This window comes from Nuphar pumila, chromosome 15 (assembly GCF_984573655.1).
Source record: "Nuphar pumila chromosome 15, dmNupPumi1.hap1.1, whole genome shotgun sequence".
NCBI classification, from domain to species: domain Eukaryota; kingdom Viridiplantae; phylum Streptophyta; class Magnoliopsida; order Nymphaeales; family Nymphaeaceae; genus Nuphar; species Nuphar pumila.
Window position 1 is genome coordinate 1,690,305 of NC_143263.1, and position 16,932 is coordinate 1,707,236.

Sequence of the window (16,932 nt, forward strand, 5' to 3'; positions counted from 1 at the left end):
GACACGCGTGCATAGGGGCTACATCACACCACACCTCATCGTGGTAGTGTTCCCCCATGGAAAACCGGACTAGGCATCGCTGAGTGATGGGAACCTCGTTTCCTTTCTTGAACCAGGCCATCTTATAAGGTTGGGACAACTTCTCGGTGTTGAGTTTCAAGGTAGAAACCACACTTTCAGACACCATGTTCTCGCATGCTCCGGTGTCAATGATGACATCACAAGCGTGACCCTCACAGTTGCACCGGGTCCTAAAAATGTTATTCCTTAACCATTTCGATGGGGCCGATTCTCGGGGTGTGGTTAACACATGACGGATGGACAACAAACTTTCGACGTTATCGTCGAACTCTATAACTCCCCTCTCATCCTCGTCTTCAACTAATGACTTGTCGTCACTATCACTCTCACTTGCAGATGCAGACTCTACAATTCCTTCAACAAGATGGGTGTTCTTGCTCACGGTGGGACACTTGGACGCGACATGCCCTAACTCCTGACATCTAAAACAACGAAGGGTCGACTCACTAGGTTTGGCTTTGGACCGGGTGTGGAAAGTTGGGCCTGACTGGTCAGCTTTCCTAAGGTCTGCTCTAGGCTTTGAATCACTAGGGGAGCTTGCTCCCCTGGTTAGGAAACCCGACTTAGGTCGACTGGTGGGTTCACTACGGGAAGTCCTATATTCTTGCCTCCGCTTTAGCTTGTCCTCGATGTTCATGGCGTAATTGCTGGTCTGATCTAATGTCTCAACTGTGACACAACTAAAATCATCAGAGATAGCAGGACGGAGACCCGTAATTGCTGGATCGGGGTTCGAATTGTGGGGATAATAGGCTTGGTTTGAACTCGATCCCCGATCCATAAGATTGTGGGTCTGGTTTTGACCCGGCTCAAATCCAAACTGGAGCTCCGTCCGGGTCCGATATGGGTTAGGGTCGACATGGGGTCTATTTTGAGGGTCGGAATTAATAGGTTGGTTCTGGTTCGGGGCTGCCCGTGAACCGGAACCAACTAGGTAGGTTGGGTAAGGGGTCTCTAGACCCAAACCCACTCTCTGAGACCCAATGGTTGGTCCCAGCGAAACAGGCCTGGGTCTTGTTGTATCAAAAACTGGATTGATTCCTCTTGGGTCTGGCCCAATCAAAAGGGGCTCGCCAACTCCAGCTCGTAGGGATGCGACTACAAAGCCTCCCCGTGTGGGGTCGGGAGGGAAAGGTAAGTCCCTCCCGAGCCGGGCTGACAAGACCGGGCCTGCAGCAGGGTCCAGCGTGACGTTGGGCCCCTGCCGACTCCACTCAACCTGTGACGCAGCCCGCGCAAAGCCCTGCCACGACCCAGGGCCTGCAGGTGGACCCAGCGCAACGCTGGGGCCCTGCAGGTTCGGGTTGACCTGCTGCGCAGTCGCCATTACACCTGGCCTGCAGGTGGACCCAACGTACTGCTGGGGCCCTGCAGGCTCGGGCCCACCTGCGAGATTGACGCAGTTACTCGCTGTCGGGGGTGAGGTATTCTTACCAGGGAATCGCTGTTCGCCGAGACCCCCTGGTGCTGTTGAAAGGTGTCCGGGTCAGGCATGGACGCTGGAACTGGTGGGAAGGCAGCGATATGTCCTTGTTGTAGGGGTGTCGGCTGATATGATTTGGCAGCCTGGGGACTCAAATTTGCAGACGCACCATCAGTGAGGCCTGCATCAGGCACTGCGCACGGCCCCTTGCGCGACTCGACTGTTGTCATGCGATTATCCAACCCATCCAGCCTTTTCGACAGGCCGGCGACATCCCGACTCATGCGCAACATGTTCTCCTGTATTTTCGTCAACACCTCCATTACGCGCAGCATTGGATCTTCGCTGCTCGCCTCCTCACGCGCTTCGCCTTGTACCGGATCAGTTCCCGCCTCAAGAGTCATCCCGCTGATGAAGGTGGAGCGCCTGCTCTTATACCACTTTAATGCAGGCCACGTTGGAGGAGGAGTGAAAACAACAGCCCACCGTGAATCGGTGTGGCCCAACTCTTTATTAATCTCAATAAGGTTCAATAATTAATGGGGAAACAATCAACAGTAAAGAAATGAAGGGAAAACAGAATGCAAATAAATAATGAAGAAACAAGAATGCATGAAAGAAAAGTGACGGCTGAAGCTTTTCAAAAATCTCCCCCACGCAACCCTAGGCGTGAGCCTTTTAAAGGCTATTTACTAGACCCGGGTCGCGGGTCCAGACTTGGATCCGAACCGCGATCCGGGTCAACTTCCATCTGCTGCTGGTTCTGGGACGTTCGAACTCCACCACTCTTGGAGTAGGTGCGCAGGGGTACCTCCCTGCGTCGTGGCTCCGTCCCTGCAAGTGGGTCATACACGCGAGGTCGCTCATCTGTCTTTTGTGGCAGATCGGGTGGCACGATGGGCCCAATCGAGTCCTGCCCTGCATCAGGTCATCGAGACGCTCTGGCATCAGGCAATAAGCATGGCAAAGCAACTATTGGAAAGAGAAAGTTGGAGGGCCATTCAACTCCTCAGAGAAATGAAAAGGTTCATCTTAAAGTTTATGTTGAGAATTTTGTTTAAATGTTTTTTCTGCTTAAATCTTGGGTGGAAATCTCTTTTACCTATTGCTCTTGGTAATCTATTATTGGCAACTTCTTCCCATTGGGTCATACTTTTTCCAAGTAAAAAACGACCTTTTGAGGGTTGGAAGTTTAGTACATTGTAGGTTGTAGATTTTTCAACCCCCCAAAAATCTGAATACACATTGGAAAAACATGATTTAATTGTCGGTTTCTACTAAACCAAACATATAGATCACATTTAGAGGGTTAGATGTGTAAAAAAAAAGTAAAAAATTAGAGTTTTCCACCAGGGGATTTGGAACCCAAGAGGGTAGCAAACATTTCCCCACATATATATAGGGAAATGGAAACCTACAAAATGGGAATGGTGCTAAATGAAACATGCTATTGGATTTCTTATGCTTTTTAAAAATTCCGATCGTACTAATGTGATCTATATGCTTGTTTTTATAGGAATCGCTTCTTGGAGCATTTGATTCTGATGCATGGATAGGTTTTTATAAGGTTTCAAAAATGAATGGCTTACAATTTTCATAAAGTTTCGAGGCTCCAAATGCCATTTTTTTCATCCAAAATGCATGATCCAAGTGTCCATTTCCACTAAATCAATCATGCTGAATATATCTATGGGAACAGAATTTTGAAAAAAAAACAACAGAAATCTATTAGAATGTTTCATTTAGCACTGTGCAAATTTTGTAGGTTTCCAATATATATATGAGAAAATCTGTTGTGGTTCGGAACCACAATATCATACGGTGGTACACTTGTTTGGATCTAATCATATACATGTGTTTAACATGGTAGATTTAATCATCTTCGATACATAAATGAATTCAATTTATGTATTCAAGAAGATGAGGGTCATTTAAAATGACCCAAAACATCAACTTGGAGTCAAGTTTAATGCATGAGAATAGTAAAGGGATTATGCTAAGCATGACCCAATGGTTAGTTTTTCATGGTATTTCCGTCTAGATTCTTTGGCTTGTATACAGAAAGTCTTCCGTATGTATACTCTGCATCTTTCGCTTATCATTGCATCTTCTCTTTCATCACCCCTATTTCATTGTTCTGAGATTAGATTATATGTAGTGCACCATCATAAGTTATGGTGGTTCAGTACCATAAAGCACCCCTGCACCTAAGTTTTTTGAAATTGCAGTGTTACACCCTTCACACCCGCATCTACATGACAGCCTATATGTGTTTTGGGCCAGATACATGCCACTGTACAATCTATAGTATTCAGCAGGACACGTACCCGTATTAGTTTGGTGTTCGACTATTTATAGATGTAAATACCATGATATTCCATTACACAGCAATAAGTGTTATGCCCCAGGATGATTTGACACAGCGCCACCTCTAGGAACTCTTGAACCTAAAACCATGCTTGCCATTAAAAAGGAAAAATAAAATGAATATGGAAAATTATCTGTGTTGCGACAAACATAGGATGATGAACTTTGGACACCCCACATAACTAGCAGCAAGGCACTGGACATGAACACACAAATACCATTCATCAGAAAGAGCAGCAGCAAAGAGTAATAGCTTACACATTCCGACCCCATTTCTCAGTGGCGGCAGCAACTTTTGCTTCTGAGCCATGCCCAGTGCTTCTAAGATAAAAACCAAATGCTTCTTTTGATGGATAAGGAAGCTTGCAAAATGTCCGCATCTCATCTGAAAAAATGAACCTTTGCTTTCTAAAATCAAAGTATATTTCCTCTGAATCAACCGTCTGGGATGGTGAAGACCCTGCCGTTTGCTTATTTGTGAACCCATTCAACCAGGAAAAGATTAAAGTAATCCAAAATCAATATTAAGAATATAATTGAAGGACCCAACAAATAAATAGCAACAAAATTTAACGGTATTATAACAAATGACTATAAAGCTAAAACAGCAGGCTTAGTTGAACTGCTCATAATTCAAAAATACATTATCCAGAGAACATAACAAAGAATAAAGTTTCAGGAAAACAATGTCGAAGTAAACACCATGGGAAAAAATTGCAGATGCTAGACTAGAAAATAAACAGAAGGACAAAAAGAAAAAGCAATGTTCTACAGAACAGCATGATACACGCACGAGGTACAAGCATCACACATACAACCATGCTTATGCATGTCCAAGATCAATCATTTGCGAAGGTTTTCACCCAAAAGAACACTTCTCTTTTTTCACAATGAGTCACAAGGCAAATAAAAATGGCAAAGACTATAATAAACTGCAGAAAGCCTTGAGGCTGAAAACCTGAGTTATGTCTACCCATTTGCATACCAGACCAAAGCCTTTACATTAATATACATAGTTCTAAAGAGAAAGAGAACTTGCATCTTTGTAAGTTAAAACTAACACATACATTAGACAACACTTACATCACAAAAACAGCAATAGTTATGTAATGAAATGGGAAATAGAATGCAAGATAATGTCTCTTATGTGCTTACAAGAATACTATATCAAATAGCACAAAGACCACTTATGGGTCAACAGTCAGTCACATAGGCCACACAAGGGCTAAGAGCACACATAAAAAATATAGGAATTTATATTACAAAATGCTTGAGAAAGCATTGGATTTAGAAGAAGGGGAATACCCCCATTTATACACAACAAGGGGCCATATAGCCATTGGGATCCTCCCCAGCAGCTAGAAATAGAGCCGTTGGGGAGGTCCCAATGACTCTATGGACACTTTACACTAATGCCCTTAAAGAAAAATAAAATCCCAACAAAGGAAAAATAAAAAATAAAAAGACTGTCCTAATGGGCACAACCTATTATATGACTTGTGAAAGGACTTGGGTCCTGTCTTACTGGGATCAATGCATGCTGATACGGCTGCACCGGAGATAGAAGAGGCTTGATTTTTGAACATTGGTTGAAGTGCTTTCATGGTTGAGCCCACACTTTCACCATTTCTTTCAAAAGATGATCCCACAGAAGCCACTTTCTTTTCATCTCTTTGATCTTCTTTCCTTTTTGAGAAAAAATGCTTGATGTGACCCGACTCATAACAAAAATAGCATATCAATTTGTCACTCTTCTTGTATTCATAGTCTTTTCTTCCATGATTATTTGAGCTTCTTCCATAATCATTGGAGTTTATCTCATACTCATTAGAGCTTCTTCCATAATCATTGCTTCTCCCAAAGTGAGGCAGCTTGTAGACCCTTGTGTGGTTTATGTGCTTTGACATAGCAATAACCGACTCTCTGTCCTTAGTAGAGGGAGGTTTCTTCAATCTATTTTCCTACATAGTTAATTCTTCAAAAGTTTCAACTATGATTGCTACACCTCATCCATGAAGGAGGGTCGATTTGGTTCCTTCAAATTTGGGTTTAAGCCCATTAACAAATTGGTAGAAATATTCTCATTTAATTTGTTTTTCTAGAGTTTTATGTCTTAAGAGCAATGCCACTTAAGCTCTGATAAAGCCAATTTATCCCAAACAAGAGAAAGAGTATTATAATATTCTCTAATACTCATTTCTCCTTAGGTCATAGTTCTAACTTTATTTTGCACATTGCATATATGAGCAATGTCTTTTAGACAATACATATCTTTGAGATACTTTCATACTTCGCTAGCAAAATCAAATTTTGTCAAACTTGAACACTTCTTGATGTCAACACTATTGATGAGCCATTCAATGATCATGGAGTGACTCATCCTTCATTCTTTCTATTTTTTCTTATTTTCGGAGACGGCTTTAGATATCTCTTCTCCTTGGAGTGCTACTTCTTTGCCATTTTCAAGCTTAGTAAGCATGAGCTTTGGTTTTCTTTCAGTGCCATCAACCAAACCCCATAAATCCTTTTCTCATATTTTGTTTTTAACTATAGATGCCCACATCACATAGTTTATATCGTTGAGTATCACGGGAATGGAGATGACAACTCTTTCATCTTCCATTTTTACAAATAAAAAGTGCAGAGAGGGAGAGAGAAAGAAAAAAATAGAAAGAAAGGAGGTAGAGTGGAAGTAGAGTACTCTTTGGACACCATGAGCTCGTGATCACACGATCCATACTCTTATGTCCACACAAACAAGTTCTTCAACCAATGGCTGTGATACCATATAATGAAATGGAAAATAGAATGCAAGATAATGCCTGTTATGGGCTTACAAGAACACTATATCAAATAGCACCAAGACCACTTATGGGTCAACCCTCAATCACATACACATAGGCCACACAAGGGCCAAATGCACACAAAAAAAATATAGGAATTTGTATTATAAAATGCTTGAGAAAGCATTAGATTTACAATAAGGGGAATACCCCCATTTATATACAACAAGGGGGCATAGAGCCATTGGAATCCTCCCCAACTGCTAGAAATAGAGCAGTTGGGGAGGTCCCAATGACTCTATGGACACTTTACACTAATGCCCTTAAAGAAAAATAAAATCCCAACAAAGGAAAAACAAAAAATAAAAAGACTGTTGTGCCCCTAATGAGCACAACCTATTACATGACTTGTGAAAGGATGAGAATACCCCTAATGGGTATTTGTCTATTACAATGAATACACACACACACACACACACACACACATATATATATATATATATATATATATATATATATATATATATATATATATATATATATATATATATATATATATATATATATATATATCATATATGTACAAATATATACGCATATATGTATATCTTAACAAGTTGTACTTTGGATTCCCTTTCAGGAACAAAGATAAAGGCCATGTGAAAATGACCAAAATACCATTGACTAGAAAAATTAAGAAAACAATAACCAAATAAAAATCTAGTTTCAGATGTTTCACCCATAGAAAGCCTCAAGGCTGAAAACCATCATTTATGTCTAACCATCTGCACACCAGATCAAATTCTTTATATTATATTATTAATACATATGCCTTGAGAGAATGGAACTTACTTTCTGATCGCTTAAAGTAGATAAGGTTATATACATTTCAACTAAGGAATTTGGACCATGAACCATGATTTTCTGATGATTTAAGCTGGGTGTCCAACCTCCTGGTCTTTCTAGTGTGCTTATTTTCATCTTCGGCTTGATGAGATATGTCTGCCTCACTTTATGGTCTACACAAATCCAATTTGAAAATGGATTTTTATAAATAAAATTCACGTTTAGGTAACTGTAGAACATAATGTTGTTTATGACATAATCCATGTTTAGGAGTCATATCAAGCCATAGCAAGCCTTGGACATATGTTATCTGATCTCACAGGGGGAAGATTTTGAGAAAGGCGATCACCACCGAGTCCTTTTTCCTTGGACAGGATAAGCCAAATAAAACTAGCTAAGAGTGTTACAAACTGACAGTTGAGAATTCAATCATTCAAACAGAATCATATACAAAATCCATGAGACAGTCGAAGAAAACAAAGAACATGGTCTATCCAGGAATTTTATACAGCTATTAAAAAAATAAAAATAATACCAAGAAAAAGGATGGACGGCACCTACAATTTTACGATGATAAAGTGGCACGATTTCTTTTAAACCAGAAAATTTTGAAGGAGTAACTTTGCAAGCATCCGCATCATGAATACCCTTAGCCTGCACAAAAGATCATAGCTTATCAAAAAGACAAAGAAAAATAAAGATACCAACAAGTTATACACGACCATAAAAAAACAACACTCCGACAACCCAACAAAAAAAAAGGTAGTCATGCTAGGGGAAAGCCCCGTGGAATTCGAACCCGAGATCCCCCAGATCTGATAGTGCGACCCAACCATCCAGCTATCTCATTTGATCCCTCCAACAAAAATAAAGAAAGAAAGGAAAAAAATGGAAGTAGCGATGAATTGAAGAGTGTGCATTCCATGCTTCAACTGCCCATTGAACCTTATGCTCTAACCCCACTTCAAAAATGACTACTAAAACTTTAACAGCCATATGAAATAAATCTTAACTACTAACAACATACACCACATCAAAGCAAGTGATGAATGTGTGTCGACTTCTAATCATGAATTTGGAGCAGCTCAAAAAGGAAGGATCAGGAAACTTCTAGTTTGATGATCTTGAAATCATCTTTACATGACAAAGGACCTTTATGACATGCACAAAGCTTAGGTAAAGCAGAAAACCACAGTCCATTAAATTCCATAAAATGGCATCCTAGACTTGCTCATAGAATTACCAACCTAACAACCAATTATAAATAAACGCTAAAGCCAAATCAAAAGATAAAATTCTTATCTAAATAATATTATTTAAATGTGAAAGATGATACATGAGATGCTATAAAATATACAAGGGATGATCAATAGAATGAAGGATCATGACATTCAGATCAACCAGTTAAGGTTCCATGACTGGTTCATACACAATGATGGGGTTCTTAATCAGAAGCTTAGATGGCATTGATCATCATACCTTACTAGACTGAACGAAGCATTTGAAATCAACTGACCAAGCAGTGAACAAAAACGCTAGAATATGAACAACGGCCATCCCACCAAGAACTATAGCTGCATCGGTAAGGTCCAGGCTAGGCAAGAGCGTAAACACCCAAAGAGAATATAGAACAGCAAATGGCCACACATCCAAGCGCCACACCCAGTTCCTCCACTTCAACAAGTCCACTCTCTCCACCACTTTACCATCAACCTGGAACCTCGACATATTTTGCCTCGAAGAAATTCTCTCAAAGACCCCTCTTTTCAATATAACTTCATGATAACAATACTGAAATCTGCAAAAAATCAGACCGAAAACACTCGGATCATCCGATGGCCCACTAAAAGCAAATTTGCAAATAATTACTTCTTCTTTGTTAAATGTAACCAGAAAACGAAATTCAAAGTTCATAAAAAGAAAGAATTTAACTCTAAAACCGGCCGGTTCATGTGTAGATAAATTTCTAAATTCAAAATGGTACATACATAATAGATGCATATTAGCTCAGTGGTGTAGTTTTAACGTCCATAATTGTTAACTAATTACTAAAAATTTAAGAGGAATTTGAATGAGAGGAAAAAGATTCGATCTTGAATCTTGAAAGAGTAGTGGAACACAATTGCTATGAGGTTGATTCACTTTTTTGCTAGATCAATTTGAAAATGTCGAATTTAATTTGTCTTTCCCTTAAACAATCGGGTAAGGAATACGTGGAGAAAAAGGTTTTAGGATGAGAAGCCGATAAGGAGGCTTGTAATTTTACCAATTTATCGTTAAGCCACGACAGAAGCCTCTGAACTGCACTAATTACGTGATAAACGGATCAGAAATCTATCGACAGTATACTTTTAAGAATCAGAGAAATGGAAACGAAATTTGCAGAGGTTACGGTAGTGATCTGAAGGACAATACAAAATGTCACCTCGATTTAATAAAATATCTTCCGCTATAGCAAAAGAAACTAAACAGATCGCCAGGAAAACCAGAAAAATCAATAAAAACCATAGTTTTGATCGCTTAGTTTAATTATAGTCCAAAAAATCCGAAAAAAAAAATGGAAAATTTGTGAGAAAAAATATCCAAGTTTCCGAAGAACACTTACCTCGCCTAACTAGCTGAATGATCATACATCAAAAAACACTAGAAAAAAAATGAGAAGGCGAAGATCGAAGATTCTGGAAACCGTTTCTAGGGTTTCGCCAGGAAGAATAGCGTCGGGAGTTCGGGGGTTGAAGACCACGAAACCGCGGATTAGAAGGGGCAAAATCGGAATTTCCACTGGGGAATCAAAGGCAGCCTTCTCCCTCAAGTAGGGATGGCAGTGGACCGGGGGAAAGCGGGGCCCCGCTCCGCCCCGTTTGGACCGGGGATGGAGGGCATGAAATGGGGATGGAGGCGGGGATAAAGGTTAAAATTCATCCCCGTGCAGGGATGGACTCGCACTTTCCCCCGCCCCGCCCCTTTATATTTTCTCTTACTATTTACTAACCCTAAGTTCCTAACCCTGGACTGGAGCTGTCGTTGTCGCCTCTTTCCCTTCTCCATCTGCATTATCGTTGGAGTCGGGCCGTCGCCAACCACCGTTGGCCGACGCCATCTCTCCCTCCTTCCTTTCTTCTTCCCTCACTCCATCTCTGTCGTCGCCCTGTGCCGCTGTCGTGAGCCTCCTCTGTGATGTCATCTCCTCCCTCTTTTCTTTTTCCTTTCCCCGTTTGTGGCCTCGCGTCGCCGACCCCTCTCCTCACCTTCTTCTCTTTCCCTTTCGTCCGAACGTCGGCCATTGTCAACGCCCCTCCTCTTCCCATCTTCCTCGCCTTCTTTTTCTTATTCCCCTTCTTTCTTCTTCTCCCCATCTTCCTCACCTTCCCTTTCTTCTTCACCTTCTTTTTCTTGAACCTAAGAACTACAACCAATGAAGATTAAACTCATTTCTGACATTGTACATTTCAACTTTAAGGGAATATGTTGTTGATGGACGGTTGACACTGCCTTAAGTTAATGATTACGAAGGAACTATCATACAGGTTTGTTTTCATTTTCTTTTAAAATAATAATGATAACCATTGGTGGTATTCTGGCAAATTGGTGGTTAATTTGGTTGAGCAACATCAAATGGTTTAATTTCCAGCAATTCCTAAGTTGAACATGGATAGGCAGATCTCAAGTTACAGTGCCATATTGATAACCATTTTCACTCAAGTCATTTAAAGTTTGTTTGTTATCAGTGGACTGACTTTTTCAGATTTAAGTCCAATAGTAACAAAATATGGTGAAGGGTGCTAAATATGGGACCCTGATATGTATTCAAATGGATCAGCATGAAAGAAGGCATCACTGCTCTTGTAGTACAAAAGCCTAGTTTCACCTGTGTACATGAGTGATACAATTGAAGAACAAAATTGCATGCACTGCATGCAAGAAGAATCTTACCATATACTATAAAACTTGTACTCTAATTTTAGCTCAAATGAACATGTGGAATGAATGTCTTCATAAGAAACCTTTCGTGAATTGTGGACATGGAATGTCTTCAAGTTATTGATTTCATGTGCTTCCTAAGTCCTTTGTCCCATATTGGTGCCCTTTTATTTTTCAACACTAATATTAGTTACTTGTGCTCCATTGAACCAAATATGAAAAAATAATCAAGTGTATAATTGTTCTTTTGTGATTCTCTTCAGAAAAAGACTGAACCCACATCACAAGTTGAACTATTACAAAATTCCAGTTCTGACCTCCCTAGGCTTTTCTGAGTAATGATATTGTACTTCATTGTCTTTCATATTTGGTTATATATAGGTCAAGCATGAGATTTTATGGTCTAGACATTTGAGTGAGTTGCTTCTCTGGTATTAGCCATTTATATTTTTGTAGCCTTCTCTTTGATATTTTGTTGTACATATTTCATTTTTTTCCTTTGACTACAGGTGGATTGCACAATCTTTGGACTTTAATAAGGAGTGTGAAGCTAGTGTTTTTGAGACAACCATAAGGTTGCATTATACGGTTTAATTTTCTGGTTCAATTAGTTTTTGGATATCCAAAGTGTAGAGTTTTTATGTTGTGCCGAAATGTTATTACTAGGCATTGTAGATTTGATTCTCATTTGTTTAGTGTCTTATGTTTCCAACACCACTGGATTTCAGAGTTGTTGGTGGACTTTTAAGCACATATGACCTATCGGGTGACAAGATATTTCTTCATAAAGCCAAAGACATTGCCGATAGGTTGCTTCATGCTTGGAATACTCAGTCAGGAATTCCTTATAACCGGATTAATTTGGCAAGCAAACATGCATATAATTCAAAGCCATGTTGATGCCTAACAGTGTCATATTGGTTTATCAGATTAGTATTTTCTTTTCCATATTGGTTCAAGTTGTTACTGTTTTTGTTTGTTTCCTGCATTTCAATTTTGGTTGGTTCAAGTTGTTTCTGTTTTTGTATGAAATTTTAATTATGGAGAAATTAATTAAAGTTCACATCTGATAAGCAGTCTGGAAATTTATTGATAGTCCCTTTTTTGTGAATGTTTTGTAGATATATAAGTTGGTGGGCACTAATTTGATATGGAAGAGGAAGAACCAATGACCAATAAATTAAGTTCTCAACCTTCAAGTTCACATAGTATGTCTCAAGCTCTGGTTACACCAATTGATAGCAACCATGTTTCAATGGAAGATAATGAAGATCAATCAACTGATTCAGGTAGATTTGCACCTGAATAGACAAGTAGGCATAAATCAGTTGTATGAAAACATTTCACTAGGAAAAAAATTGGTGGAAAGGATAAGTCAGAGTGCAATCATTGTCATAAATGTCTTGCTGGTGGTGCCAAGGATAGAACTACTCATTTGCATGATCATATTAAGATTTATCCTAAACTTAAGCATAATAATATGAAGCAATATATTTTGGCTACAAACAAAGCTACAATGAATGCCAAAAGAACAATTGAGAATTGACAATTTGTTCAAGATGCTGGAAGAAGGGATCTTGCTATGATGATTATTCTACATGAATATCCTCTTAGTATGGTTGATCATTATGGGTTTAGAAAACATTCTAATACTCTTCAACCCTTGTTCAAAATGATTACTCAAAACACTATAAAGAAAGATTTTTACAAAATTTATAATGTGGAACAAGACAAGACAATAAAGTTGTTGGAAAAAACTAAGAGTAGAGTTGTCATCACTACAGATATGTGGACATCTTCCAATCAAAAGAAGGGATACATGGCTATCATTGCACACTTCATTGATAATTCTTGGAGCTTGCAAAGTCGAATCATAAGGTATTTGTCAAATGTCAATCATTTTTTTTTCAATTCTTACTAACATATTTTTTCAATATCAATATTTAATCACTTTTATTAAATTATGTTCAAGTTTTTATATGTACCTTATTGACATACCAAAGAAGTTATTGTTGAGTGTTTGATGAATTGTTTGTTCGAGTGGAACCTTAATAGAAAGTTGATAAGTTTGACGATGGATAATTGCACCACTAATGATGCAGTTGTAGATATTTTATTGGATAAACTTCTATTTGGTTCATTAATATTACATGAATGGTTGTTTCATATGCATTGTTGTGCCCATATTCTCAACTTGATTGTCCAAGATGGTTTGACTGTGATTGAAGAAAGAATTGAAAGAATTCGTGATAGTGTTGCTTATTGGACATCATCTCCCATGAGAATACAAAGATTTGAAGAGTCTGCTCATTAAATGCATATTTTAATTACCAAAAAACTTGCTCTTGATGTTAAAACTCGATGGAACTCAACTTTTATCATGCTTCAATCTGCTTTGCTTTATAAATATGTTTTACTCGTTTGACATATCGAGAGCCCCACTACAAGCGTTGTCCGACAGAAGAGGATTGGGAGGTGGCACAAGATAATTGTGAGAAATTAGAGTTATTTCATCGTGCAACATAATTATTTTCATGTACAAAGTATCCTACAACAAATGTCTACTTTTCAACTATTTGTGGGATTAGAGTTGAGATGACTAAGTTATTAAGTGATCCAAAAGATGTGGTGAAAAACATGACGCTTAGAATGCTAGAAAATTTTAATAAGTATTGGAGTGTGATTCATGGTATTATGGGAGTGACCATTGTTTTAGATCCAAGATACAAGTTGAGCATATTGAAATATTATTACAAGAAGATTTATGAAGACAATGAGACTTTAAATGAAATTATGAGGATTAAGAATCTTTGTTTGGAGTTGATTAGTGAATATGAAAAACAAGAAAACAACTCCAATGAACCTGAACTTTTTCCTCCTCCTCGATCAAGTATTGGATCCAAATGTTCACTAATTGATAATCTTTCTGACTTTGATAACTTTATACAATCTAAAGATATTGAAAAAGCATATGGGAGATCGGAATTGGAACATTACTTAGAAGATGGGATGATGCCAAGAACTCCAGATTTTGATATACTATCTTTTTGGAAGTCAAGTGGTCCCAAGTATCCTCTTCTACAAATGATTGCAAAGGATATATTTGCTATTTCTGTCTCCTCAGTTGCCTCAGTTGCTTCAGAGTCTGCTTTTAGTGTAGGCAGAAGGGTGATCAATCCACATTGTAGTAGACTTCTTCCAACTACAGTAGAGGCTTTGATGTGCTCTCAAAATTGGTTGTGGGCTGAAGCACGAGGTAATGAAAGTTCATTTTTTATAATTAGTGAATGCTTATGTTATAATGTATAACTAATGCATTATTTTTTCATTTATAGGTTCATCATCATCGAAGGATCCACAATGTTACACATTCTTAGAAGATATGGATGTGGTAAATTTTGTTCTTTTACTCACTCTTTTATCTGCTACTATTATTTGTTAACAAAATCTATTTTGTTTGGTTCATAGGAAAGTGAAGTAGAATATACAAATGTTATCAATGCTGATGATATTTAGAGTTTAATGAGCTAATGATAATTCTTTATTTGCAAGTTCATTTAGCAAATTGTTAAATTCATCATTTTTTTCTTCTATATTGTGATATGTGCATTAAATCATTGTTGAGGGGGTGAGTAGCCCCTCGAGAATCATTGTTGAGAGGGTGAATGGTGCTGGTTGCACCAGTAGGCTGAAGTTGAAGGATTGGAATTTACCTGTAAGTTTAATTTTTTACAATTAATTAGCCGATTTTACAAGGGTAAATTCTGCATTAGGAAGTAGGGAATAAGGCTTATCCAAATGACCAGATATCTTGCTTTTGGGGAGAGAATAAATATGTAGATCATGCTGATCGGAAGGCAGGGAGTTAATCTTATTGGGTAATTTCCTTGAGGTAATCCCCTTGGATGTGTAATAACACCATTGATGTGTAATTTTCTATTAAGAATATAAAAGAGGACATGGAACATGGTAAGTCTTTCAAGGGGCACTTACAGTATTTTTCATCATCATATAGAAGGTATGATGTCCATTACTCTAGCACCATCATATACAACATCCATTGAACTTTACACACACACACACACATACAGAGATTGCAAGAAATATCTACCTGGGAGGCAACACTTAGATTTGAGCTCTTCTCCACTAAACTATCCAGCTTCTCACCTTTCTCAAGGACACTGTCAATTGTTTTATGCTGCATTTATTCCAGAGATCCATGGCACATAGTCAGTAAACTATAGACATTGTTGTTTGCACTTGTATTTGTTTACTGGTAATTAAACTTGTCTAGCAATTAGATGTATCTGGCATCCAAAATGTTTACAAACTAAGAACTAGTCAATCGACTAAAATGATTTAGCAGTGGATATATAATTCTGGAACATTCAAGGAAAATAAATAACAACAGTCCAATGTTGTATTAACAGTCTGAAAGAAAGATGTAATAACATAACATTCAAAACATACACAACAATTTTACTCACAAGAATAATTTTGGTTTCATCCAAATCCCGCTGAATTTTCAACAACTTATCAGCCTCGGCAGGGTCCTGAAATTGCAAGAAGTGCTTTCTCAATATCATGTCTCACAAGACATGAACATTCATTGTGATGAATAAGAGCTTTTTCTACAGCAAACTTCCTTGTTTGCTACATTGTTGCATATGAAACAACCACATTGTTTTCAAGTCAATTTATCTATCTATACTTTAGTACAGTTAACAGATGATCATGCTATATATTTTGTGTGGGTATGTGTCTGTGCATGTGCACTTGTGATGATTATGTGATGCATTGCATGCACGCATGTATAGGAGCAAAACAACATCCATGACAGATGGAATAGCAAATAAAACATGAAAAAGCCCATGCTATTTTTGAAGATAGTTGCTAGTTATTACAATTGCTCGCATATTTTCTCTATGGTATATGTTCTTGTGTTGCTCATTATTTTATTACTAGGGGTTGGATATACTTAGAAATTAAATAACTGAGATTTTATTTTATTTTATCTTGCTTCTATTTGGTTTGTGCTTCGTTAACATATGCAAGTGATAATTATTGGAGAAGGGTTTGTTATGTGGTGGACATTGAGGAGGGATGATAAATATTGAAGGGCTTGGGCATTAGTAGTAGGGTCTTGCTGAATTAATTTGCATCATACCAATGTTATACAACTCTCAATATCACTTATTGTTGTATTGCAGCTAATGATATGGTGCATTTGACTATTCCACAGGTCTTGGTTGTAAGAAATGACTTGAAGATGGGGAAAGGAAAAATTGCTGCTCAATGTAGGTAATGTAATACTTGATCACACTCGTTCATGTAATTCTGTTGCAATATTCTAATAAATTGAAAATATATTTTTCATGTCATGCTTTTTTTGCTTTCAAATTCTTTCCTTCTGCATCAGTTATCTTTCAAATAATTATTTTCATGATTCAACAAAATCCATCAACTTTCAATTTATTCAGTATGTGAACATTTTTTAATGTGTGAATAATT

At 38.1% G+C, this 16,932-nt stretch overlaps 1 protein-coding gene across 2 annotated transcripts in view; it reads right to left on the bottom strand.

Moving 5' to 3' along the window:
• LOC149814085 (putative manganese-transporting ATPase PDR2) overlaps positions 1 to 10,283 on the bottom strand; it is a 47,382-nt gene extending 37,099 nt beyond the window's left edge. For both annotated transcript variants that reach the window (XM_089990174.1, XM_089990173.1), the window contains exons 1-4: positions 10,106 to 10,283; positions 8,980 to 9,298; positions 8,062 to 8,154; positions 4,130 to 4,341 (exon numbers count right to left, since the gene is read on the bottom strand). In XM_089990174.1, the coding sequence (XP_089846300.1) occupies positions 4,130 to 4,341; positions 8,062 to 8,154; positions 8,980 to 9,228 (554 nt within the window). In that variant the 5' untranslated portion in view covers positions 9,229 to 9,298; positions 10,106 to 10,283. The remainder of the gene's footprint in view (positions 1 to 4,129; positions 4,342 to 8,061; positions 8,155 to 8,979; positions 9,299 to 10,105) is intronic.
• Between the last annotated feature and the right edge of the window lie 6,649 nt (positions 10,284 to 16,932).